We start from the raw sequence: 27,537 nt of genomic DNA, 5'->3' as shown, positions 1-27,537 counted from the left end.
CAGGGCTAGGAGCGGCTATCACTGTGTCCAGACCCAAGAGCAATCACCCGGAGGCTTCTGACCACAGGGAGTCTCATTCACAGGGTTGTGTTTGAACTGGCACTCAGATTTCTCAGAAGCAGTTTATGTACAAGGGTTTTTTTATGTGATGGGGAGTATGGGGAGTAAAGAGCAGCTCTGACCCCTTTAAATAAGCTTCTTGTTTATCAGTTCATCCCAGCTGTGATGGACCAGAATTAGGTCCACTACTAGTCCATCAGCTCTTCACTGCCTTTGAAATAATGCATGCTGAGTTCATGTTGAAATACCTTCCCTTAACCCTTTCCAGGCCTAATTAAACATCACATAGATACACATTTAATTTTCCCCCAATTGTTGTGGGAGGCGGGTGGGTGGCTGTTACAGCCATACCACTGGGGGAGTCATTGAATGGGAGAGAGCAAAGCAACACTGAGCATCTTTGTATTATTAACCCTTTCCATGTCAGCTGCTTTCCCTCCCTCATTAGTTACCATTACATATGCTTGCTTGTACTTGCAAAAGTGTATTTGGAACTTAACGGGGGGGGGGGGGAGCACAGATTATTGGAGTGGGGAGATAAAGCAGAACAATACTGGCCATTGAAAGAGTTAAGCATCCTCTCTCCCATTTCCTTGCCACTTATTCAACCGTCCCAAAGCAACTTTTATGTAATAAAAATGGTTCTTGGATTTCTGAAAATGTAACATTGAGCATAAAATCCATTTTTTCCATGTTCAACTTGTCTCTTGTCCAAATATGAGAGCTAAGCACATGTATCAGCAATTAAAAATCTGACAGTTCCATGACCACATATTGTAGGCATCCTGTTTGTTTTTTTACTCAAGTTTGTCTCAGCGCACTCCCTTCTGTTTTGATCAGACTGAGAATGCACTACTCACTCAACATCCAAATACATGTTCTGGATTGTTTAACACCCCCCCCCCCCAAAAAAAAAATCCTCCCAGGAAATGTGCAAAATGGAATTTCCTGGGGCATGAATGCATGAATGCACAGAAGCTACTTCTGTTTAATCTGAAATTGCCATTTTAATTACTGAAATGGAGTATGTAGGGTTTTTGCTGCTAGTTCAGGTTCATCTCAACTTGATTCTAAATCGATAAAAAATGGCAACTTTCTCCCCACAGAAACAGTGCAAAAATGATTTATCTTTTTTTTCATGGATCAGTTTATGCACAAAACAATATGCTGGAATATATTGTAAAACTTGTAGTGTTTGGGGCCAATAGTGAGCCTTAAAAAAGCAACAGCAACAACCCAGAAGTAGCTTTTAAGCAACCATTCAAATGTGGTAAAGCACCCCTTCCTCCTCCATTGGCATCCATTTGAAACACTTCATTGACTGTCTAGCTAAAGGAAGGGACAAAACTCTGATCATCCAACAAGACCCCACCCACCTCCAAACCTCTGCCCCTCACATAGCAAAAAGTGAGGTTGAGGAAGTATTTTTTTAAAAATATTCATTGTTTCTGGTTCTGCAAAGAAATGTTAAACAGTGAAGTAGTAAATGTATGACATGCTGTCAGAGCTGCCCTAGGTCCCAGCTCACAAAGGACCAACGCCAGTTCTTGTTATATACAAAAGTCTTTATTGAAGTTCAGTTTCGATTTCAAAGCCACGGCGCGCAGCTCTACGTCTTGAACTCTAGACCGCTGAAGCTCCGTCTGAATCTCCTCCCCCCAGACACCAGTTTAAGACTCTAGCCTTGCTCCACCTCTTCCTTTGTTCTTTCCTCCTCTGGGTCCGCCTGTCCGCTGGAGTCTTGCCCTTTCTAGACTCTTCTGACGCTGAGTCCCCTGAGTCTTCCCCCTGCCTCCAACGGGCTTTAGGACCTGGTTCCCAATCCGGGTTCTCTGCTGTACATTCGAACTTGGCGCCCGCACCCAGCCGGCAACCTTCCTCCTGACCGTTACACTGCTCCTGTCACTGCTTCCCCCTTCGGGGAGGCTAGCTGGACCTGACTCCCCCTCCGTTCCCTCACTCTCCAATAGAGGCGTGGTCAGCCCTGACTCATCTTCTCTCCCTGCTGGAGGAGACGCTGGCCCTGATACATGGGACTCTTCCCCCCCACTACGCTCTGGTGGGGAAGCTGGTCCTGATCCCCCGCTGCTGCTTTGGGAGTCCCCGCTGGCCCCTTGCTTCTGTTGCGTCCCCCCTGGGACCCCCCTTGCCCTGGCCATCGGCGCCCCCTTCTGGGAATCTTCTGATTCGCTGGAGAAGATCATGGAATCTCTCGGGCCACTGTCATACTCCCCTACGCTGCCCTCAGATTCTTCCCCTTCGCTCTCCATTTCCTCTCTCCCCTGTGCCTCTGCTCCTGAGCCCCTGACACATGCAAAATACAGTTTCCAGCTAAGCGCAGAAAAAGGGGGGTGAACGAAACACCTGCCACCTCCCACAGATCACCTGCCAAAGAAATACCACACAAGTATGCAAGAAAAAGACGACATAAGGTGCTTGGAAGCTCCGGTAGAATAAGCTCTGGCAAGAAGAAAGAAATAATTGAGACAACATCCAGAAATAAACGGGGGCCCAGATGGAAACAGAAATGGAAGGGGAAGCATGGGAGAAAGGGGAAGGAGAGGCAAAGACCCACTTGCCATTGGCAGTGGTTTGATCAGAACTTTCTCCTCATCTACAGATTATTGCTGGGTAGGGATAATCTGGATTAAGGAAGGGGAAAGTGTGGGGCAACAGTGATTCCCAGGAAACATAATATGGATGTCACACATTATAAATGGTAGAAGCTCAAGAAGTTTATGGGCCACATTAAAGGAAGATATGGCTATACATCTTCCTTTAAGGAGCAATGGTAGCAATCCTTGGCTAGCTGGAGCTATCTAGAGACAACCCTCTCAGTAAGGAAGGGAAGGCAGAATATGGTTGTCATTCAGAGCTGGAATGTGGACTTGGTGCATGATGGACACAATCCAGCAGGAGCACAATCTATTCTTATGCCATTTGTGGAGCAGACTTCCCCAAGATTAATTAGGGTAAGTGGGATCTGGTGCATCAGGCACCAAAATATATAGGGCTAGCATATATAGAGCTAGCCCTAGCAGAGACAGAATGTTTTGTACTGAAAAGAGACTGCAAGGCCCCTGGAGGGGGCAGGAATTGTTCTGTATTTATTGCCAATCAGTTTTCTAATCTAACCCTCCTAATTGCTTTCCTTAGCTGAAAACACCATCTAGACCAATATAAATATGTAGATTCCAGAGAGCTCTGTTTAATAACATGGAGCTTGAACACAGAACTCTATTTGTTTGTCTCTGCTTATTTATGTCAAGATCAATTGTAATTAAAGATGAATTCAGCTTCAAAAGAAGCACTTTAGCTGATCCTTCTCATCAGGAGAATCCCTTCCTCTTCTGGCCCTCTCCCCCCATACATACCTTGACGGACGCAGGTGGCACTGCGGTCTAAACCACTAAGCCTCTTGGATTTGCTGATCAAATGGTCAGTGGTTTGAATCCACACTCGGGAGGGGGTGAGCCCCCGTTGCTTTGTCCCAGCTTCTGGCAACCTAGCAGTTCGAAAACACACCAGTGCAAGTAGATAAATAGGTACCTCTGTGGTGGTGGGAAGATAAATGGCATTTCTGTGTGCTCTGGTTTCCATCACAGTGCCCCATTGCACCAGAAGCGGTTTAGTCTTTCTGGCCACATGACCTGGAAAGCTGTCTGTGGAGAAACACCAGCTCCCTCAGCCTGAAAGTGGAGATAAGCACTGCACCCCAAAATCGCCTTTGGCTGGACTTAAACGTCCAAGGGTCCTTTAACTTTACCTTGTGATAACAGCTCCTTTTCCAGCAGACAATTGCTCCCCTCCAAAAGAGAGAGAGAGAGACTTTTTGATATGAAGGTTTTGTGACACTATTGTGGCAGCAACAAAAGCTGTCAAAAATAAGAATTATTAACCACAATATAATCTGGACGGACAGTGCTGCTCATTCTCCAGGGAACTGATCCCATATGGTTTATTTTAAACATGTTATGTAAACTGTGGGAATGGGCAACAAATTACTAAAAGGCAAGGAATAAGGAAAAGTGCTTGCCTAATTCCTGAAGAGGCATATTTCATTTCATGATTTTCTTAAATCCACTTTCACAGATTAAGAAAGACCACTTTCAAAATACTCAGAGCAGTTCCACATGCCTCAGATAGATATTATTTGGTGCATATGTATCTGAAGACACCCTGATGTAGGGGGCACTCCAGAAAAAAAATCTTAAAAAGGTTTTTTTCTTTCAAAAATCCCAACCATTATAAACTGTGCCCCAGGCCTGATTTTTAAAAAGCTCTTTTGCAAGAGACTAAATTGTCTGATGAGCAGCTTCTTGACATGACTGTCATCAAGGTAGACGGTTACGGCCAGTTCAGAGAGGGAAGCTGCTCTCCAGGACTCCAGGACTGTGTGTTTGTATCTCAGCCCAGTGTTTCACTTCTCCCAAGGAAAGACAGTCCTGATGTGGGACAGAGAACATCCTTGTCCCCTCCCACATGATCTAAAGTGGCTGGAGCTACATCAGAAGCCATCATAAAAAGCTGTTGGCAACCCTGCTCCAAATTAGTGACATCTATCCATTGTTCTAGGTAGTAGAAATGGAGATAATTTTAGCTTTATATCCATGCATATTTGTTGATTTATTTTAACAGTTGTCATTTGCTTTGAAGCCAGAGGAAACGGTGGTGGTGGGGGGGCTATAAATAAATTTTACTGCCAAAGATACATAAAATGGTCACAAAGCACATTCATCATATGGACAAAGCACTTCTGTTCCATTGGATTCAGTTACACTTTATAAACAATACATTAAGCTGAATTCCTATTGATCCAGAAGGTAATAGAAGCTGCAACATGCACATTGAAAACATTTCAAAAATAAAAATAATTTGCATTATACCAAGCCTCTCTTGTTTGCCATTTTACACCCCATCATTCTGCTTAAACATTATCCTCTTGGTAGCTAGTTTTTCCATTTTGGTGGCACATGCACTTCAGTTTTCAACAGCTGTAATTTCAGTTTGTTCTTACCCTGTAACCCCTTTTTTTAAATGTTCAGTATGCTTGGAGAGCCTTGCCTACTTGTATACAATTAGCACAACCACACATTCTCTGGGCTGCATCCTGGGGTTTTGCGACTTTAAATTCTATTGCAGCTGCCTTGTTTCTCTGCTTTCCTGTTTGCTATGACTTGCGAGCCACGGTTAATTCCAGGTAACTTGTTTCCTTTTCTTTCTATGGCTGCTAATTTCTCTGGTCTATTTTCGGATTTGCTCTCCCTAATGTGCACAAAGCGCTTCTGATTGTTTACCCCGGTGCCTCCAGAGACTGACAAAGCCTCCGGGCTGCTGCTGTTTATTGTACCCACTTGGACTGTTAGAGGTTTGTTTTCAACCAGAGAAGCAGGTCGGCCTGAGTTGTGATAAAGACCAATGGCGCAGATCACCTTACCAACCTCTTCTGCTGCACAGTGTGAGATGAGGGCCCATTTTATATATTTATTTTTACCTTTCAAATTGATTTCACTTTCTCATAAATACTCATTTAGCTGTGGGTGGTGATAGTTCACTCTGAGTTTATAGGTGCTTTTTTGTTTTGTTTTTTTTGCTGTTGGTACAAGAGTACCTCTTCGATTTACTTCTCTCCTGTCTGCTAGCTGCAGCAAGTCAAAATTGCAGGCTAATGGTGAGGTGAGCAGCTTATAATATATGATGATCAATACTTCAAATCTGCTTTCTGTGATGTGACATAAAAAAGGAAAGCAAGGAAGGTGAATAAAAGAGACAGAAAGCTGCTGATGTCCCCCCCCCTCCCTTCTTTCCCCCCAGCCCAGTGGGACAAAAGCTCAGGGAGAAGGGGTAGGTTTTCCCTTCAAGGTCAATGCGTGCTTATTTCCTCTTAAAACCACTCTCCCCTCTTCATATTTAATTCAGTTGGTGCTAGGAATCCCTGGTAGCTCAAGTGGACGTTTAGTCAATACTGCAAACATAAATACAAACCAGAATTGTTAGTTTACACGTTCAGAGGAAAGTAGTGGAGTCAGCCGTAGTGACGTAGGTCGGTTCCAGCAGCTGAGACCCGGCGAGCTGAGATGGTTGCCTCAGGAAATTATGGGCCACCATTCAGGGGGCAGAGTGGGAGGCAGGCACCTCTGACCTGGGTGGCAGAAAGGGATACAGAGAGCTGCTCTAATGGCAATGGAAGCCCTTTCCTGCACAGGCCCCCTGCGCCAGGGTTTGGGGAGGCAGGGAACAAGGAATATGCCTTCTCATGAGCAGCTCTTGCTCATCTTGATGGGGTTTGCCCATGTGAGGTTCCCTGTAGAGCGTGCAATGTGTCTTTAGGAGTGTGTGCTTGGAGAAATGCCATCTGGATTTCCCTTGTCCCCTGACACCCTAATGTCTTGGACTGGCCTTGTCACTTAGGTAAGGTTTTGCAGTGGGAGGATGGACCAGCTGCACAGAGAACAAGGGGACTCTTTCTGGAGGGAATGGTGAAAACAAAAAAGACTCTTTCAGCCAATTTCTTTCTAAAAACATTTTCTGCCTCCTTCCACCTTCAGCCTGTTGTCTGTTTTGTGTGGCTGCCTCCTTTCCTTTGTGTATTTTAAAGGGAGATCATCTTCAATATTGCTCAGGAAGTTGCTCAGAAAATCCTAATAGCAGTGGACAAACTGGCAAAACTTGTATAATTGGATATGGTTTGGGTGTTCCTGATGTGGTTTGTGATGTGGCATTGGGGTGGGGGCAGGACTGCCATTCAAAAGCAAAAATGCCAGTGATTCTACTGGGTTTGTCATAGTCCCCAGATGTGGCTTAGGTAGTTTGGAAACTGTTTTGTGAGCTGCTGTGGAAGCCGTCAGGCCAAAAAGCAACACAGAAACATCAAGATACAGAAAATAAAGTAATTCTGTGAATCCCTGCCACGTCCACAGAGGGATATATTAGTCACTGCCATCCATAGACTGGCTTGGTACACATCTATGCATTGAAAGTTTCTAGTAGTAATGTTCTGATTTTTGTGTTTTTTACACAGTTGTAGAGTGGCCAGAGCAATCTATATGGGATATTTTCATTTTTATGTATTTTGTTTTACAATTCTTAAATAATATATGGAAGGATGATAGTTCTTTTAGGAGATAATATGCAAATTATTAAAGCCCTATACATGCAATCAGCTTATTTATACTCTGGACATCATCAAGCCAAGGTTAAGCACATAAGTCCCACTGACTTCAACCAAAGACAGTTAAATGTATGTGTGTTTAAAAGTCCCCATTGAAATGAACAGGGATTAGATGGAATTTAACTAGGACTATATTGTGTTCAGTGTTCATTTTTTGTTCTTTGATTGACAGGGCTTTACAGAATACTCTGGAAACCCAGACTGTTGTTGTTAAGGAAATTCACTGTCTTATTTTCTATTTTACTCCTTTACTTCTTTCATATTTATTCCTTTGAAAACCAGTTTCTAGGTTCTGTCACACATTGGTGTGACCAGCATACTGAACCAGGCTGGGGTGTGTGTCATGATATGGAAATGAAAGTGGGTATCAATGCAGATGGGGGGGGGGTGATGGCTCAGGGCTCAATGGCTGACACTCAGCCCAGTGGGACAAAGTGAATAGCTACAATCAGTTGAGATACAGTAAAACCTGCCCCTTCTTCCTTCCACTGGGAGCGCCATGGACAGGATTAGCTCCTATGTTAGCTGTACCCCTTAGTCCACCCTGTTACTTTTTCTCATCCTACTGAATCCCTGCAATTCAGCCTTACCAAGAAATCCAAAGCACTGCACTTGGGGGATGAAGCTTGCCCCTTGATCCTGTCACTGGGTGGTCCACCAGCAGGAATCTCGTGGAAGGTTCATTGTGTCCAGGACACATTTTTCACATGTGCACACCACCCGCCCTTCCTCTAAATGCACTCACACATACACACTGCCCCTTGTAACTCCAGGCATTCTGATAATTCTCATGAGAATATCATGGCAGAGAAAAGAAAATCCACTTTGTTAACGATTCTTGAGAAAAGAGAAGAAAGCAATCTGACTGGAAAATATTATCTGCTGTAAGAAAACGTAAATGTATGACACTTCCTAATAGTAAGTGCTGCAGAAATCAAATTTTCCAACAGATTCTTACCAAAACAAAAGCAAAAAAGATAAAAGCCAATTACACGATCCATACTCATGTCTAATAAAACAGCTGCAATAGCTCTTTTGACAAGCTTGTATTCAATGCGCAGTAGCGGAAAAATTCCATTCCTGTGTTTTTTGCTAGAAAAGGAACCTTTTTGAGAAACACTTTTTATTACACGACTGCCATGCAACAAAACAATTACAAACAACAGCGATGTCAAAGATGAAAGCTCAGCTTGCTTAATTTTTATGAAGTGTTTGTGTTTATGTGGAGTCAGCCATTGTCCGGTTATTGGTTCTTGTGTTAAAAAGTAATACTGATAATTCCTCTTGAGTTAGTTCACTACCATTTGCTCTTCTCTCAAACGATTTAAGCAGTAGCGAGACAAACAGATTTCTGCCACAGATTAGTTTACAGATGAAGCTCAGTTCCATGGAGAGCAGCTCCCTAACGGCCCCTTTCTGCTTCCTTTGGGCTACAGAGCCACTGATGTACCTTGAGAATAGTTCTAAATAAATCGATGGTCTCAACTTGTTGGTTTATGCAATGCTCCTGAAATGTTTTAATTATGATTCCTTTTGTAATGAGGATGGCCAGTGATCAAATAAGCAAGCTGTGATCTGATTGAGGCAGCTGATTAATGACTTTAAAAGCATTGTATCCCCCCCCCCTGTTTGTTTTTGCAGAACAAGAGGAGTGTGTTAATTGCACAGATGAATGCCGAGTGCTTGGTCATTCTGACAGATGTTGGATGCCCCAGTTCCCTGCTGCCAACCAGGCTGAAAATGCAGATTATCGAACAAATCTCTTTGTCCCCACAGTGGAAGCTAATGTTGAGACTGAGACTTACGAAACTGTGAACCCCACGGGGAAAAAGACTTTTTGTACATTTGGGAAAGACAAGAGAGAGCACACTATTCTCATTGCCAATGTGAAACCTTATCTCAAAGCCAAACGTGCCCTGAGCCCTCTCCTCCAAGAGGTTCCCTCAGCATCAAGCAGCCCAACCAAGACCTGTATTGAGCCTTGCACCTCAACAAAAGGACCGCTGGATAGTTGCGAAGTCAAAACAGGAGCCTTGGCTGACCCCAGCAGCCAGTACATGACAGCCAGTGACAGCCAGTACCTATCTCCTAGTAAACAGTCCAGAGACGCTGCCTTCATTGCGTCCGATCAGATGGCCAGGGTCTTTGCTGAGGTGCATTCCCGGGTGAGCCGAGACTCCGCTGAGATGGACTCTGTGTTGGAGCAGATAGACCGTTCAAACAGGGAACTAGGGAGAGAGTCAGTGGATGCAGAGGAAGTAGTGCGGGAGATTGACAAGCTTTTGCAGGACTGTCGGGGAAATGACCCTGTAGCTGTGAGGAAATGAAACAAAAACCACAAAAGACAGCCTGGCATTTGTTTGCTTCTTCTGCTGAATTAAAAATTAAAAAAATCTCCCCTGGTTCTAAAATTTATACAGGGATGAACGAAGACCAATGCTGCTTTAAGGCTTTTAGTGAACATCTGAAGTGCCCACAAGTATGTTCTTTTCACTGCTCTATCTTTTTCCACAGATAACACTGGTTTCGTTTTTACCAAACTTTCATTAGAATGGTGTGATGTATGTTAACGAGAAGGAAGGAGGAGGGAGAAAAAGGATGCCACTTTGACAATCTAATAGAAAGATATAAAGGGAAAATAGGCAAATGGAACCTGATATTTTAGGACTGATAGTTGTTCACTGTTTATGTGTAGACTCCATAAAAAGCAGGGTGGAATAGTTCTCTGATAGATTTCCAGCGGTCATTATAGGCTTCTACTGAAAATCCCAAAATCAGAAACCAAGAAACAAAAAGTCTTGTAGTCAACCAGGCCCCACCAAGAATTAACACTCATTTGTGACAACCATTTCTGTATAAAGTTATCTGCCACAAAAAAAAGGAAAAAAAGAGAAAGAAACCCAAGAATCCATTCCATAACATTGTTCAGCAAAAATATTCTGGTCATTAGTAACACAGCTCATGTCATATTAAAGTTAAATGTGAAATGATAGAGTCCTTGTTTGTCCTGCACCTGCATAAACTAACTCACATGGAAAGGAGAGGGGGGGGGGAAATGCTTTAGTGTCCAGCAAAATTTCTAGGCTAGCAGTATGTTTTAAACCTGAGGCATAATATGAGATCACAAATAATAATTACCTTTTGATAGGTAATAATAGAGAAGACAAATTAACATTATTAACACCTTTTGTAATTCATTTGTGGACACTAAAATAGCTCAAGTGAGTGCAAACATTTCAGACATCAACACAAATCCACACAAAACCATTTAAATGTGCAAATGTAAGAAGATTCAATGTGTTTACATCAAATGACATATTTTTATTGATTTATTGCAGATTCAGTGCATTTGAGCCAAATTGTTGAGTGTATAAGAGCTATATTGTGTATTTTATTAAATTAATATATAGTTGTGTTGCAAAAAAAAAAATATATTTGGGCTTATGATGTAAATGGCAAGTGTTGCCTCAGTAGCTGTCAAACTCTATGAGTTTTGTTCTCTCCTTTTCTTTCTTTCTTTCCCCCTGTGGAGTGTGGGAAGCAGAGCCTCAGAGCAGTCTCTTGTTTAATGTATGGTCTACCAAGTACCACAGTACATAATCTGTTCAAAATGTGTCTTGAGTGAGTTGATGGAGCTAACTGAACGGCCGACAAATACATCCATCAGTCATGGTTATGTGCAAGTCCTTGTAGAAGCTTCTGTCGCAACCCATGTTTAATAACAAAAATTACACTTGAACCAACACCTGGAACCTTGTTCTTTACTGAGCTTCGTCACTCACTCACATGAACACAGGCCGTCTGTTTAGATATCACAGTCATGGTTGAATTCTCAAATTACCCTAATATTTCAAAGTTTCATACTAGACTTCGGTTCATGGAGCATGAAAATGCTTTGGTGCCCATGTGGTACAAACAATCTTTTGTCTGGTTTCCTGGAAATTGCTGTTACATTGACTGAGGTTTCAGCTTGAGCTCACAGCCCTCCTTCTCTCTCTCCTATCATCCTCTATTATTAGAATTTTTGGTAATTTTATTCACTCTCTGTGTCCATTGCACACAGTTTTCTATGTGCTGTTCCGCATTTGATTCTTACGAAAGCTACGTTTTAAAATTAATGTTTTCTTTGAATTAAATTTGTAAGTACAACTGAGCACCATAAAACATTCATATATCTCCTTAGTTCCCCATATCTGTGTTTTGGGTAAACTGTGCAACATAGCAGCAATATTAAATATGAACCCATCATTTTCTAACTTTTTTTTTTCAGTGTGAAAAGCAAACTTACTTCAGGCTGGCAAATTTCAGGCTTCACAGCCATTCTTTTACTTCAAACGCCACATTTTTCACTCCACTAAAGAAGTGAGAGAGTAGTATCAGAGGTGATGTTATGTTAGTTGTGCAATGGTTATCACATCCTTAAAAGCAAAATAGGACTAAAAATAATTCCCTGTCCTTGTATCTGAAAACAGCTCACTTTGAACTTGGTTTCCATCACACAGATGTTTGAATCATGAGCCTACAATACTCAAGTTGGGCTCTGTTATTTAGGAGCAGGAGCTGCCTTGTTTCCTGACATTTAAGATTGCTTCAGGGTGACCCTCCTTGCATCTCCTTGCAGCTGGCAGTGTGGTGGGGGCGGCACTCACCTGACCTCTGCTCAGTCACATCACTGCTGCTTTCTGGGAGATGGAGACGAAGGTGGGAGGTGGTGGTGAGGTTAGCATGGTGCAAACACAGGCAGGAGTGCCAGATTGGCTCCCCGGGTGCATTGCACTGCACTGACCTTGCCACCACCTCCCATTTCCCAACATCACAAGGTGAGATGGGCACCGCTGCCTCACCATGGCATCTGCTTCTGCCTGTGATGGTAGCAGGAAATGACAATTTCTTTGATATAGTTTTCAAATCACCTACAAATTGTGGAGTCTGGATGTCTCCTAAGTGACATTCTGAGGTCTGCATGTGCTCCTGCCCATGTTGAACGCCATATGCCCCAGACAACTTTGAATTGTTACCTGAGAGCCCATTATTGAATTAACAAAATGGCCATGTTTGATGTTTGAAGCTCCTCTTCATAATTAATTGATACAAATCAATTTATGTATCTAAAATGTGTTGTTCTGAGTGCTATAAAGTATTATTTTACCAGGAAATATTTTCTAAGCTGGTGTAGCTTTGACATCTGAAATATCCTTCTTAGAAAGGAGCATCAGGCATGTAGTTACTTCCAGCAACATAATTCTTCCACAGAAGCTTAGTTTCTGTGTATAAGTAATGTTAAGTGATGGAGGTAAAATGTATTTTCCAAATGGTTGCAGCATTAAGTAACCAGTTACTGTTACATGTCTGAAGACATAAACACACACACATGCAGAGCCTTCCCAGAAAAGCCTTTGCCAATGTAAAAAAACAATTTACCTTAAGGCGCTCTGTCACTGGTGATTTACTAGCTCTAGCTGTTTAACACATTATCTGTATTTAGTTGTGATTATTTATTTACCAGGCTTAGGTAATGCAATGCTCATGACTCACAGCTGTAATGCTCAGTTTAGGAAATCTTGCTTTTATTTAATTTAGCTGTCAATTACTAGGCACCATAGAACTCTGGGATGCTGTTTGTGTCTGAAGCATTGTTTTGCTTCCTGGCCTGATAAATGTGAAGCAGAAAAGGGGTGAAACAGCAAGGCTGTGCTTGTTGGATCTGTTCACACAATCACCCAAGCCCTGCTCGGGCATTTGTTTCTTGTATCCATGGAGAGGTCACAAGGCAGGCTGGGAAGACTTCAGGCTTACAGGACCTCCCTTGCTTTGTTAGTAGAACCTCAAGGTTCACCAGCTGAAACCAGGTGCAAAACAGTGAGTCAGGAGAGTAAATTATGAAACAGCCATTTGTTTTCAGGATCATAATTGAGCTCTCAGTCCTTCACACATAAAAATCAGCTTCCAATTCCCCCCAGCTCACAGCTCCCTTAATTTCAGCAGCCTAATTGAGAAGGGTGAAAGGCCTTTTGGTTGCTTCTGTTAAACAATTGGGGAGACAGAAACCCTTGCAGATCTTCAGCAAATCACCCAGAATTTTACCAGTTGATACTGATCTGTCTTCTGAAAACTGCTCAGGGGCTGATACTGTGGCCATTCAAGTCCTATTTAGAAACACAGGAAGCTGCCTTATAGCAGGCCAGACCATTGATCCATATAGCTCAGCATGGTACCCATTGACTGGCTCTCCAGGTTTCAGGCAGGCATCTCTTACAGCCCAGCCTGGACCAGGGCTTGAACCCTGAGATGCAAAGCAGATGCCCTGCTTCTGAGCAATGGACCTTGCCCCTGGTTAGTTGTTCCTGGTGCTCATGAATGTGCTCTACATGCTGCCTCCTCCCACACCCCAGCTGACATTCCTGCATTGAGCAAGAAGGTCTGGAGGAGGATTGCAAGCCTAGGGGACCAAACGCAGTTACAGTCCTTCCTGCAAACAGGAAGCTTGACCAGATAAGAAGGGCCTGAACAGAGCTGTCATGGCCACAGTATCAGGTCATGATGTGCAAATCAGCCCCACCACAGTCGGATGCCACAGCTGGAATGCTCCTGTCATGCCAATGGCATGAGCTGCGATGCTGCTCCCACACTGCGAGGCAAAACACACAACCAGGGGGGCTTTCTGATAGATCTGTTGCCCTGGATCACACCAGTCAGAGGTGCAACTCAGGGGCAGATGGTATGGACATCCAAACTTTTAAATTCTCTCTAGGAAAAATGCCCCTTAACAGGCTGTGAGCATTTTGCAGTGGAAGTGTGTTGTGCTCTGTATTTGTTTAGTAATTTCATAATTTATAAACCGCTCTACATTCAAATAATATTAAAGCGGTGTGCAGAAACGGAATGTAAAACATAATGCAGAACAGAAACAGTATTAAGACACTAAACCAGCAAGAATGAAAAAACTGCAGAAATGATTTGGAGGGAGTAGCTAGCACTGCCGCCAGATATATACAAGCAGGCAGTGGCCACTATAAGCCTCTTATTTTGAAGCCAAGTTCTCCGAATGACTTTTGGCTCAGCTCTAAGTCTACCTTCCACCTGCATCCTAAAGCAGTAAAGACTAGCAACAGATATATCCCATGGGGCCACACATCATGACACCCCTCGAGTGCAAAGGATCAAGTGAGTAGTCAAGTGAAGAAACACACACTGGGCTTCTTTGTACATATGCCAGGTTAAATCATTGACATATACACACAAGCACACACTGCCCATTCTGTAGCCCTCCAGAGTCTCCAGTTGAATTTTCCACAGAACCTGCTATCCTGTAACTGGTTATCTAGCAATTGAAGCTGGGACCTGCTTCATGCCTATCATGAGCTCTACCCCTGAGCCTATGACTCTACCCAGAGAATGATAGTTCCAGCACTGGGCAAGCATGGAGGTGGAGAGGAGCAGTCACAGACTCCGTCACCCTGTCTCTCTGAATGGGAAATGGCCTTCGAATTGCAATATGGCTGCTGGCCAACACCCGACCATTGTCCGATGGCATGGCAGAGCCCCAGACATATGGGTGATCAAACACAAGGTTGATAGGATTAAGAGCAAAATTCAAATATAGTTAGGGATGTGATGTACAGATAGGCTATAATCTTTAACACAGTTAACAGGGAGTGAGGTCCCATTGAACTTTAGCAGTATGATTACAAATCATATAATGTAATCATAGATGTGCAATGCCCTAGGGTCTGTCCTTGGCTTCTTCAGGGAAAACAGTGCCAGGTAGCAAGGCAAGAAAGTGCCATCTTATTTGGTTTAGGAAATGTGGATTATTTTCTGCAGTTGCAACTCTGAGCACACTTACAAGTCAGTCCCATTTAGGCGTTCTGCTATTGCAGGTCGCTTTTCTGAACAGGTGGGAGGTTTGGAAATTATTGTTCCCAGATCCATGTTTGTTATTACAAACTGTGAAGGGTTTGCAAGTGGGCCATTGCACTTTGGATTTGAATGAGTCAAGGGTAGTTCCCCCAAAGTTCAAATAAAAATGTGGGCTTGACCTTCATTCTGCCTGCAAGTCAAACTCATGAAGTGGAGGAAAAGGAGATCATGGGGGAGGAGCTAGTAGTGAGCTATGGACATAAAGCAGGAATAGGCAAACTCGGCCCTCCATGTGTTTTGGGACATCATCCCTGACGACTGGTCCTGTTAGCTATGGATGATGGGAGTTGTAGTCCCAAAACACCAGGAGGTCCGAGTTTGCCTATGCCTGACATAAAGCATTGCAGACTGTTGCACTTCTCCAAGGCTGAGAAATCATGGATATTATCTATCCTGGCTGCTATTTTAGAGGCGTCTTGTGGCTACTGTTGGCAATAGGCAAATTGATATAAACAAGGATATATTAGAAATGTCAAGAACAGGAAATGCTACACATGAAGGAAATGTAATTGCCTCCACCCAGCAAAGGAATCCCACAGTTAAAAACAGGCTACTGTGCAAAAGCAGCAGGAGGAAGATATGAATTGGAATTGTTGTGTATTCTATGCCCAAGCGTTGGAAGTGACTGCCTGATCATGACTAGTACTGAATCTGAGCCCAAATGTGTATCTCTCAACCCACTGCATTTGATAAATGTACTAAATCATTTTTAAAACAATCTTCTCTTCAACCACTGACAACGGACCGGGCAGAGTGAGCGTATTCCCCACTCAGTTTGCAATGGTAGCCAAATGGCCCTTTCATACAAATTATATATGATGCCCCAAGAAATCATCAAGAGAGGAATCATGAATTACTTCTGTGTCCTTTCTCCATTATTCTGGGTTTCATCCAAGTATGCATTTAGATGTCACCCAGAAGTTTGAAGGGAGGAAACATGATTCTTTTTTGTAAGATGTTCTGTTGCAGCAGTTGATACCAGGCAGGCTACTCACCAGTACGTTTTACGAAGCTCAGGGTATCATTTGGCCAAAAGAGTTGCAACCCAATGGACTTAAATACTGGACAGCTAGATTTAGGCCAGGTAATAGTGATGAGGATTGTATTGTTGTATATGTGTACAGTCAGCCAGATACATATAATACACTATTATCAATGCAAGTGAAAGCTGGTTAAGTAACAGACAGCACAAGATGTGAATTAACAAATTTTCAAAAATCAAGAACTCGGCCGTCTAATAATTAGTCAAGGAAAGGTTGGCATTAGGTGACTGGGTGGGTTCATATTTGGTCAGGAAATCAAGAATGCTTTTGGCTGCTCCGCTAAAAGAGAACTTCTCTTTTATCAAATGTTGCTGTCAACAACAAGCAGGAGGTTATCTCCCTTGAAAAACAGCACTTCAGACAAGCTGTTCAGTCACTGGTAATGGAACCCAATATTTTATTCAAACCAGCTTTCAAGCTTCTTGTTGCTTAATGGAGGAAACACTGCTGAGGTCAACAAGTAGTTTGATACTTGGCAATAATATATACCCTCTTGTGGCCACCTAATTATATTCCCTGACATCAGGAGGCATTTATCAGTGCATTAATTCAAATGGTGTTTGGGCTATCAAGATCTGTTGATTTTAAGTATCGTTGACTGAAACCTGATTAAGGTCTCAACTTTCTTGCCCCTCCATTTTCCAGGGCTGCAGCTCCCATCTATCAGCCTTGACTCCCATATGGTACGAAGAGTCACAACAAGTGATTAGTGAACATCACAAGCGAACAAACACAAGCGGCATTCATTGTATGGATGATTTCAATAGCTGTTATTCAGTGGACGTGTTTGATATGACCTATCTGGAAAATAGGACTGTTTGTAACAATACAAAATAAACCCAAACCCCACAGACAGCAGTAGAGTAGTAATAAAGCAGTTCTTATAGTGGTGTTGTCTGTTCTTGCCTTCATTAATATGGAAGACGCGTTAAAGACATACCACCGGGACCACAAAGGTAATTAGAAAAAGCAACTGTGACATTGCAGTGCCTGCATCTAGGTACTGGGTTGCCAAAAAAGAAGGGGGGGGGAATGTTGACAGTTCCTGCTTCCTTTATTAAGAATGTGTGACTGTTTTCTCTCGACAGGAAGGCAGCAGAGGTTTTTCCAGCCTGCTGGCTTGGTTTGTATTTTAAGTTGCTGCTGCGGTAAACATCCTGCCATTTGCTCTGTGCCTTGCAAGAATATGGCACCACAGTAAAACACACACACACACACACACACACACACACGTGTTGGGTTTTGCATGTGGGTGGCGAGCAAGCTCTCAAAAATCTTATTTTAAATGATATTTAATTGCAAAGGCTGACAGTCTGTTTGAAGTCAATGCAAGTGAAAAATAATCTAGAAGTGGTATTTGATTGGGTGTGGGGAGATCAACCATCAAGCTCTTAGTGTCTTATTAGCGGGAAACTGATCTCCTCTTGTGCTCTTTAGATGTTGCAGTTTACCTACTAGAAGTTAATGGATCTATTTCTCCCTGAGTACATCATTTGAGGAATGCAACAGCCTATCCATACAAGATTGATTGATTGACATAATAGCGCCTCCTCCAAAGCTGATGGCAGCAATGTTTTCTCATCACTTGCTATATCTTGGCTGCTTGTTTTGATAGCCAGATATCATCCCCCCCCACACACACACACTCCCTTTGCAAGGTGGTGAGAAAGCAGTTGACCAGGTTGGGAAAAGGCTGGCTGGGTGGATCTTTAAAATGTAGGTGATGAATGACACCTCCAAATGACTAATGTGATTCCATAATACCCAGAAATGAATTTGGAAACACACAGTTTTATCATCTAACTAGAAAGAACAACGGGGCACTTTATCTCTAAGATCTGAAGTAAGGGACACAAAAATCTCCCTCCCACTGGCAACCAGCGAAGTGCACCTGGTCATGTATATATCCCTACATAGGGGTTGGGGAATTTACCGTCTATATTTGAGGGGCACATTAGGAGTCTATGCCTTCTCGGTAGTGGCGCCCTCCCTGTGGAACGCCCTCCCACCAGATGTCAAAGAGAACAACAACTACCAGACTTTTAGAAGACATCTGAAGGCAGCCCGGTTTAGGGAAGCTTTTAATGTTTGATGCATTACGCTATTTTAACATTTTGTTGGAAGCCGCCCAGAGCAGCTGGGGAAGCCCAGCCAGATGGGTGGGGTATAAATAGTATATTATTATTATTATTATTATTATTATTATTATTATTATTATTCAGCAACAGCCACCAACGTGCCAGTGTAACAAGGTGCCCATGCAACACACAAGCTTGAATTATTAGCAAAAGAAGATAATTATCATTAAATATCAACTTAATTAGAAACTTAAACATTCAACAAAACAAACAATGATTTCCAGAAATCAAGTCTAAAATGAACTTTGTGCCTTTTCTTATTTTAAAGGGAGAGAGAGGAAGAAATGGACAGATACCAACTTCCTTGGAAAGTTGATTCCATTGCTTCTCGTTCAGTTGCATCACCTGTACTTCAGGCCATGGTATTTTGAATTATCTGCGGAGGGGAGACAAGGGAAAAGGGATGGGAGGTGGGGTGGAGATTCCTGTAGTCTAGACCCCTGGCCTTCAGTGGGTGGATTGGGGCACCAGCTGCATCAGAGAGAGCTCCCAAAAGAGCTGGAGAGGAGAGGAGAGGTGGAATTGTTCCATCCAGTGAGCAATGGTGAATCACACCCACTGAAATACTTGAAACATTGGAAGGCACTAAGAATCACTATGTGATTTGATGGAGTGCAGTGACTCAAAGCAATTGGTTCTAATAAATTTAAATCTCAATTTAAAGCCTCACTTAGAAGGCAAGGCTGGAAACTTTTGGCCAATGTGCTGAAGTGCCTCCTGTCTAATTATTACTTTAACTCAAGTCTTTTGTTGGCTTTTGCTGTTTTTCTTGAGACTGAGCTTTGCCAAGCTACAGGTAGGAAGTTCATTCACCCGGCTGGACATTCTCTTTTTGCTGCACTAACAAAACTACTTCCCATTCTCAGACATGGGGGTGGGCGCAGCTATTGTTTCCCTCCTTTGCTTTCAGCTTCGTATGCCTGCCCTTCTGCAGGCTGCATTCGAAACTCCAGCAAGTGGCTGTCTGTGAGTTGTCCTGCCAGAATATGCCTTGTGAGACACAATGAGGTTTCGGTGCCTTGCTGCCATCAACTCCATCTAAAGAATTCAAAGCTGGGCTGTGTTCATGCTGCTGTGTGAAGAACAAAGGAAGTGCCAAACAGGCCTTGCATCGCATGCCCACCCATCCCCCAAGACAGAGGTGATTTCCTCTTTGCAAAGGAGCAGCAAAAGTTGTCTGCTATCCACGGAGGTTGACCACACAGAATGATGTGTGTGTGTGTTCGTTCATTCATGGGACAAAGATCCTCTTGCCATTCCCCTTCTGGGTCTGAGAGACAAAAACAGCTGAAAGTGTATTTCTTCCGCTGGTTATGTGTCCCTACAGGCTGCATCTCACTGACAGTAATGGGGAGATGCCCATCTGTAGTCTGAGCTGTAAAAGGTCAGTGTGGTAGCAGCAGCGTGTGCAGAAATGGATCGGGAGCTTAATGAGCCATCTCGAAGCCTTTTGAGACATATTTTCCATGATGCCTGCAATAGCAGGGGGCAAAAATAACACAGCCCTTCCCACCTCGTTTCGTGCATATGCTAACAAAGGCAGCTTGCTAGCATCTTTCACTGAAGTTCAAGACAAAACGCTTCCCTTTATGGTCATTCCAGTCTTTCTGTGCTTATTTGAAAGCTGTACCAAAAGACTGCTGATGAATTTTATAGTTTAGTCCAGCTACAAAATAAGCTCTTTATGGGTTTGTTGTAGTGACATAGTTCCCACCTTAAGGATGTAACTAGCTTGTTGCTTTTTAAAGAGAAGACCAGCATGTTACTCCAAGGTCTGGATCCAGCCCCCAATTAAAACCATCTGATCCTCAGGTGGCACTATCAAATTTTACAGCAATTTTACAGATCTAACAGACTAAAGAACAAAAGAAAGACTATAAAATAAGTCAAACCTCAGATATAAAATATAATGAAAGGCAATAATCTTTCTGTGTCCTCTTCTTTCAGGACACATCCTCTTTTTCAGGGATAAAATTTGAGACAATTTGCATTTATTTGCTTTGAATGGCCATCATAGCATCCTTTTTTTTACTCTTCAGAATATGGCAACCCTATCTTAAACCATGTTCTTAACATCTGCCATTGAAAGTTATAATCTGCTTTTAGGTCACAATCCATCAGAGCACTAAGTATGCTGAACACCATTGGTTTCATGGGCTTAGCTTTGTGTTAGGAGCACATACATAACTCTGTGCGATATGGTGCCTGTGAGCAAAATGCTATAGTATATATTTTGTGTTGCACCTCAGTACAGCCCAGCAGTCATTCTAATTGGATTGCCAGTTGTCCATGGTCATATTATGCAAAGTATTCCAGCCCATGCCTCCCAGCCAAGGTTCTGCTCACAGGGCTACATTGGCTTTCAAATGAAGTCCTTAGAAGACAGCCCAAATTTATGAAAGCTGCACACATGCCCTTTATATGTTGCAGCACTAGACTTCAGAAAGAGTGGAAAAATCATATCAGCTCTACACACAGCAATGCCCTCTGCTTTCCTGCTCTTGGCCAGAAATCACATGCTACAAAATATTTCCAGACAGGTTTCTTGGTGCTCTTGGGAACAGGAGATCAGCGGGGCCTTTGGCCCAATCCTTTTCCTCCTCAAACCACAGCTTCTGTCTTGGCCTCACCAATTGTTACATATTAAGTGGACAGGGTGGCGCTGTGGTCTAAACCATAGAGCCTAGGGCTTGCCGATCAGAAGGTCAGTAGTTCGAATCCCTGTGACGGGGTGAGCTCCCGTTGCTCGGTCCTAGCTCCTGACCACATAGCAGTTCGAAAGCACATCAAAGTGCAAGTAGATAAATAGGTACCACTCCGGCGGGAATGTAAACGGTGTTTCCGTGCACTGCTCTGGTTCACCGGAAGCGGCTTAGTCATGCTGGCCACATGACCCGGAAGCTGTACGCCGGCTCCCTTGGCCAATAAAGCGAGATGAGCGTGCAACCCCAGAGTCGTCCGCAACTGGACCTAATGGTCAGGGGTCTCTTTACCTAAGTGCATATTAAGCTCATAATCACCAACTGTATTTTTTTGATCTCACTGGTGTTCAACTCACACCTTTTAATTTTCTCCTTTATATACTTGCAAACTATGAGTCTGCACACCTGACACAATGGCCTTGAAGCCATATAAACTTCTGCCATAACATTATTTTTGTTTTAAATCTTTAATGTGCCACTGTTGATTTTACCTAGAACTAAAAACGCTGGAGCCAGGAATTTATTTTGAGTACTGGGACTGAATGGAGTTCATAGTCCTTCTCAGTAGCATTGTTTGCTGGTGCCCAGAGCGGGCTGGTGTGTGCCGAGGGGCAGGGTGCGGCAGTGAATGGAGCCCTGCCCTCACTACGGATAATGCTGGAGCAACACCAGCCCTGAGCCGCTTTGCCAGACTCACAAAGTGGCGCTTGGCTGGCAGGGCAGCGTAAGCAGTGCCCCCCCCCAAAAAAAATGCACCCAGGGCTATCACCCTGGCAGGCCCCCCTCCCCCACACACTATGCTCCTGGCCTGCAAGAATCCACTCCAACTCAAAGCGTTCTCCTGGCAGCACTGCACACAGGACCCTGGTGGAGAGGAGGGCAGTGGTTGAGCGGGAGCTGTGCAGCTGGCTGCTCCTGGGCTGGGCCAGTGCCCCCGCCCCAATCCTCAGCCCTCTTCCCAGCTGGAGAGAGTTAGGCTGGAGCTAGACACATCAAAGAACTGATTCAGTTAAACATATTGTAAACTCATGCAGGGAAATCCGGTAGGGAAAGACGGGACTCCACAGAGCCATCTGGTGTCACAGTGTTATGTCACATATACAGTGCATATAAAACGCTTTTTCCTTGCCAATCTAGCTGAGTCCCTACTTTAAGCCAGGGCGAGCTGATTGTGGTCAGCTGGAACTGGAGCAGCTCAGCTGCACAGAAGTCTGCCCAGAAGCCTGGATCTCTGCTGGAACTAGAAGCCACCAGCGATGGAAACAGGAAGAAGCAGAGCCTCCAGCCCCCTTTGCACTGAGTTATTCTGACTGTGGACAGGGTCCAGAGTCAGTAGTTTAATCCAAAGTCTTTGGAGGCTGATGTCAAAGTTAGGTTGCTAGAGAAGGTGGAGAGAGCAGCAGCAATGAAGAACTCTGCAGATGGAGTGGGAAAACACACAGCAGCCAGAACGTCCCTTGTTGCCTCAGGAGAAGTGTTGCAGAATTGTCAACCGAAAGGCTGAGGAATTCAACTCTTGTGTACCCTTTCACCAGGGGCTGGGCAAAAACTTGAGGAAGTACTCAGTGAAACTATGTAGCCATAACCAGTATTATGCCAACTATACCGGCTTGCAGTGAGTTTCCAGGCCAAGTTGTTATTATTGTTTGTTTGTTTGTTTGCTTGTTTGCTTGTTTGTTTATACCAAGCCTTCTTCCGTGACAGGAACTCAAAGTGGCATGCAGAAAAATTAAGAACAGGTAAAAACATGGGGGGGGGGGCATCAAAAACCAATTGAGCTTTAATAGAAATAAAACTGAGATGATCTATAAAAAACATACAGATAATTACAGTAAAAACAGCACCACCACTTTCCTTAAAGCTGCCAGTTTCCCAAAACCTGTTGGAACGGTAAGATCTTCGCCTGCCAGCGGAAGGAGAACAAGGAGGGAGCCACTCTAGCTTCTCTAGGGAGGGAGCTCTAGGGTGAAATTAAATGGCTGGTTTTAAGCTTCAGATCCCTAAATCGTTTGGGCCAGAGTTATCCAATGGGCCACCTGCACCCATGCCATTCTGCTTGCTCACTGGGATCTCAGTCGCAGGCCCTCTTGGCGCGAGGTGGGAGACCGCAATGAATAGGTCCTTTACTGGGGTGGCCCCACACCTTTGGAATTCTCTCCCGGGGGAGAGAGGACTCACTTGTTTGGGCTGGTCTTCCCTGGGTAATTTTTTGTCCTGCTCACCAGATTAAGGCTCACATATTTTTTACAGTACTGAAGTTCTGAGTTGTTTGCTTTTTTGTGACCCTGCTTGATTCTTGGAGACAAAAAGGGGGAGAGAGATGTTTTTATTATTTGGGTGGGCATTGTCCAGAAAAGTAGCATTTCAGTATTTTAAAACAAAAAGAAATATGATGACTTCAAAGCCCAATGATTTTCTAGGGATGGAGTTGGATTCCTCGTGGGTCATTGCAACCCCCTTCCTCGGTCCAGTGACTTATGCTGGTCCTGGTGGGCACGGCTGGGTCAAAACAAGTCCACCCAGTTCACCTGCCCCTAAGTCAGGGCAGCACTGCTGTCCATGAATATTGTACTGACCTGGCATTCAACAGCAGCATAGCCAAGGCCACGGTGGTAGAGAACGAGAGGAAGGGCCCTTTAGAAATACTGCACAGAGATGCACAGGGCTGGACTCTGGTAATGTGGTGCCCTCAGTGAGGACAAAATGTGGCAGCCCCCCCCCCCCCATTTCTTTCTTTTCACCATGATTCCTTTTGGAGCAGTTGCTTTTTTAATGGATCTTCTCAGTAGGTACCCATATAAATACAGGGTTTTAAAATTATTATTATTATTATTATTCACCCCCTTGGCTCAGTTCCCTGTGCAGAGTAACTGCTTGCACCACCCTAAATGCGTCTCTGGCTCCCATGTCTTCAGAGCCTTGCCACCCCATTCCCAACTCACCTGCCCTTCCCAATAACCCCTGGTATCAGTGGTCACTTGAACCTCCAAGACCACATGCAAACAATGACAACAATGTTGCATAAAACCATTACATAGAAAAGACATAGACAAATTTCTCCCGTTAAGTAGATTACATTGTTCAATGGTACTGAAATGCCTTTGTAAAGATGAAATGCCTAGCATTGGACAATTACAGCCGATAACTTTTTCTTGGGGCTTTGACCTGGTGAAAAAAAATGCATTTTAGAGAAAAGGATTTAATAACATGCATTTCACAAGTTTTTTCAATAGGTATTTAGCAGTAGATTACTAACTATTAATAAGCCTTTATCTTTGGCACCAAGACAAGCTTCTTAGGCTCACTGAGGCTGTGATTTGCCCCCGACTTCTGCACCAGCAGCCAGACGACAGAAAGCAGCTCACAGCCTTAAATGCATTGAAGCTGCCTCTGCCTGCGGAAGCTGGCAATTTCTTCTCATACATCCGCACGCAGGCCAGCAGGCATTAGGCAAACCCATAATATCAGTCCCAGCGTGAGTTGTAATGCTACTTTGCCACCGCCTGTCTGGCAACTTCAATTCATTTCTTTCTTTCTCTTGAACCTCATTTCTAAATTTTCCTCAAAGTAGCACACTTCTCCAAAACAGAGGAATATAAACTGAAGAAACCATTAGATCACAGACATTTGTGAACATTTCACCAACCACATCATGTGGAGAAACATCCATCCCTGACACTGATGATTCATGGCTAAAGAGATCCACAATATTGCACTAATGGACTTACACAGCAATCCTAAGTGAACTAGCTTTTTTTCCGCAAAAAAATTACTGCCCTATTCTTGCCCATTAAGCTTATAAGAGCAATTGTCACCAAATTGGTAAGTCTTAATAGCTCTAAAAGCCCATTATAGTCCTCATTTTGGGTTTACATCGAGCTGAAGAGAATGGGGTCAGAGATGGCACACGCCGGTTGGAAAATGGAACTTTGTGTTCACTATACCTTTTGCAGACACAGTGAAATGCCAGGAACATGTTAGGTCAGTATAAACTGAGGAAGGATAGAGAAATTGTGAGCGGGGAGGACAGCAGACTAGACAGTGGTGGGTGAAGAACATCTGAGATAAACTCTCATCATGTCTGAAGAGCTTTTCTGGATGCATGCCAGCTTGAATGTGGGATCAAGGATGTAAAGCGGAGACAGCTTTGCTGATAAGAGGAGATTATTTTAGTCTGAGGTGCTGCTCACGTCACCCTCAGGCTTGGATGTCATCCAAATCTTGGCCAGCAAAGCAAACATGAATCAGGGAGAAACCACCAGAGACAGAAGATGAAGGATGATGTTCCATGCAAAGTGTCCTACAACTTTCTGCGGATGGTATTGTGACTCCCACCCTTCATCCTAAGGTCCCAGGGAGAGTTCCAGCAATAAAATACGATATTGAAAATAATTTTTAAAAATTTACAATTATCAAAAATAAACTGGGTCCTAAAATATTGTTTCATTTAACCTACCCTATTTATCTAAAATAGAGGGTCAAATCTTGTATGCAGGACAAAAATCTGTAGACAATATTCAATAATGTTCAGACCCCTGGACTCTCACTTGTGAGGTGCCTTAGGGTTCTATCCTTTCCCCTATGCTTTTTAACATCTACATGAAGCCACTGGGAGAGATCATCAGGGGGTTTGGGCTGGGTGTCCATCAATATGCAGATGATACCCAGCTCTACCTCTCCTTTAAATCAGAACCAGTGAAGGCAGTGAAGGTCCTGTGTGAGTGTCTGGAGGCAGTTGGAGGGCGGATGGTAGCTAACAGATTGAGGTTGAATCCTGACAAGACAGAAATACTGTTCTTGGGGGACAGGGGGTGGGCTGGTGTGGAGGACTCCTGAATGGGGTAACTGTGCCCCTGAAGGACCAGGTGCACAGCCTGGGAGTCATTTTGGACTCACAGCTGTCCATGGAGGTGCAGATTAATTCTGTGTCCAGGGCAGCTGTCTACCAGCTCCATCTGGCACATAGCTGTCAACATTTCCCTTTTTTTTAAGGGAAATTCCCTTATTCCAAATAGGATTCCTCGTGAGAAAAGGGAAAAGTTGACAGCTATGATCTGGCACGCAGGCTGAGACCCTACCTGCCCACAGACTGTCTCACCAGAGTGCCTCATGCTCTGGTAATCTCCCGCTTGGACTACTGCAATGCACTCTATGTGGGGCTACCTTTGAAGGTGACCTGGAAACTGCAATTAATCCAGAATGTGGCAGCTAGACTGGTGACTGGGAGTGGCCGCCGAGACCATATAACACTGAAAGATCTTCATTGGCTCCCAGTATGCTTCCAAGCACAAATCAAAGTGTTGGTGCTGACCTTTAAAGCCCTAAATGGCCTCGGTCCTGTATAGCAGAAGAAATGTCTCCACCCCCATCATCCAGCCCAGACACTGAGGTCCAGTGCCAAGAGCCTTCTGGCGGTTCCCTTGCTGCAAGAAATGAGGTTACAGGGAACCAGGCAGAGGGCCTTCTCGGTAGTGGCACCCGCCCTGTGGAACGCCCTTCCAGCAGATGTCAAGGCAATAAGCAACTATTTTACTTTTAAAAGACAACTGAAGGTGGCCCTGTTTAGGAAAGTTTTTAATGTTTGATGCTGTATTGTCTATAATATTTGGTTGGAAGCCACCCAGAGTGGCTGGCGAAACCCAGCCAGATGGGCGGGGTAAAATAATAAATTATTATTATTATAGTAACTTAAAAAAACACTTGAAAGACAAATTTCCAAGAAATTAGAACAAAACAAAATTTGAACAATCAACTCCTATTCCTATCCTTTTGCAATGGAGTTCATATAGAGGACAATACACAAAAAATGGTATAGATGTTTGTTATAATTAGAAAACACACACACAAGACCAGATACCAGTATCTCTATCTGCAGTGCTTGGTCCAAGTGAAATGCCAGACTGTGATCCTTGTCTCTTAGGAGGGGAGCCCTATCCAGAATTGGTTGCACACCTCCATCCAGATCAAGATCTTTCTCCACCCATAGTACCTCTGGGTTATCTGGACTATGTTTCATCTAACCCCAAAATTGCCTGTGGATAACAGTTTCCACAGCTTCCCTCAGACTTTAACCCCCAACCTCTGGATAACTCCTCCCAGCAGATTCATGTAGATGTTAAACAGCATGGAAGACAACCGACAACCTGAGGTACTGCTAATGTCATTGTCCATGTGGCAGAACTGTAATCCAGGGCAAACAAACTTGCTTCAAGCCATTCCCTAGATCATCTCAATAACACAACATCAGGCCTATAAAATAGATTGGCATTATTATGCCCATTTTGCAGATGGGGATTGACTGTGAGTTGGAGGTTTGTGTGGAAAGATAGGGAAAGAAAATGGCGGAGGAGACTGGGAGCCACAGTTGCCCACTCCCATCTCATCCACAAGGGGAGCATGATGGGATGGGAATAGCTACCTGCCACTGCATCCTCCTTATCCCTCACTCAAATGTGGACACCACGTGTGGGCCAGAAAGGGGGGGCAGTTGATTGGGAAGGAGG

General features: G+C 43.8%; 1 protein-coding gene across 10 annotated transcripts in view; it reads left to right on the top strand.

Annotated features, from left to right (window-relative positions):
• The window catches only part of PCDH17 (protocadherin 17), a 472,217-nt gene that overhangs the window by 131,563 nt on the left and 313,117 nt on the right, over nucleotides 1-27,537 (top strand). For 5 of the 10 annotated variants that reach the window (XM_081858033.1, XM_081858034.1, XM_081858028.1 and 2 more), the window contains one exon: nucleotides 8,873-10,130. The exons of 1 other annotated variant lie outside the window; for it this stretch is intronic. In XM_081858033.1, coding sequence (XP_081714159.1) covers nucleotides 8,873-9,558 — 686 coding nt within the window. In that variant the 3' untranslated portion in view covers nucleotides 9,559-10,130. Of the gene's footprint in view, nucleotides 1-8,872; nucleotides 10,131-27,537 lie in introns of those variants that run through there. 4 more of the 10 variants (XM_081858032.1, XM_081858030.1, XR_014155545.1 and 1 more) reach the window with 3 other exon arrangements.

The sequence above is a fragment of the Podarcis erhardii genome, assembly GCF_964252035.2.
Source record: "Podarcis erhardii genome assembly, chromosome: 4".
Lineage (NCBI taxonomy): Eukaryota > Metazoa > Chordata > Lepidosauria > Squamata > Lacertidae > Podarcis > Podarcis erhardii.
Note: the sequence above shows the minus strand (reverse complement) of the source record. Positions and strands in the feature narration are given on the sequence as shown.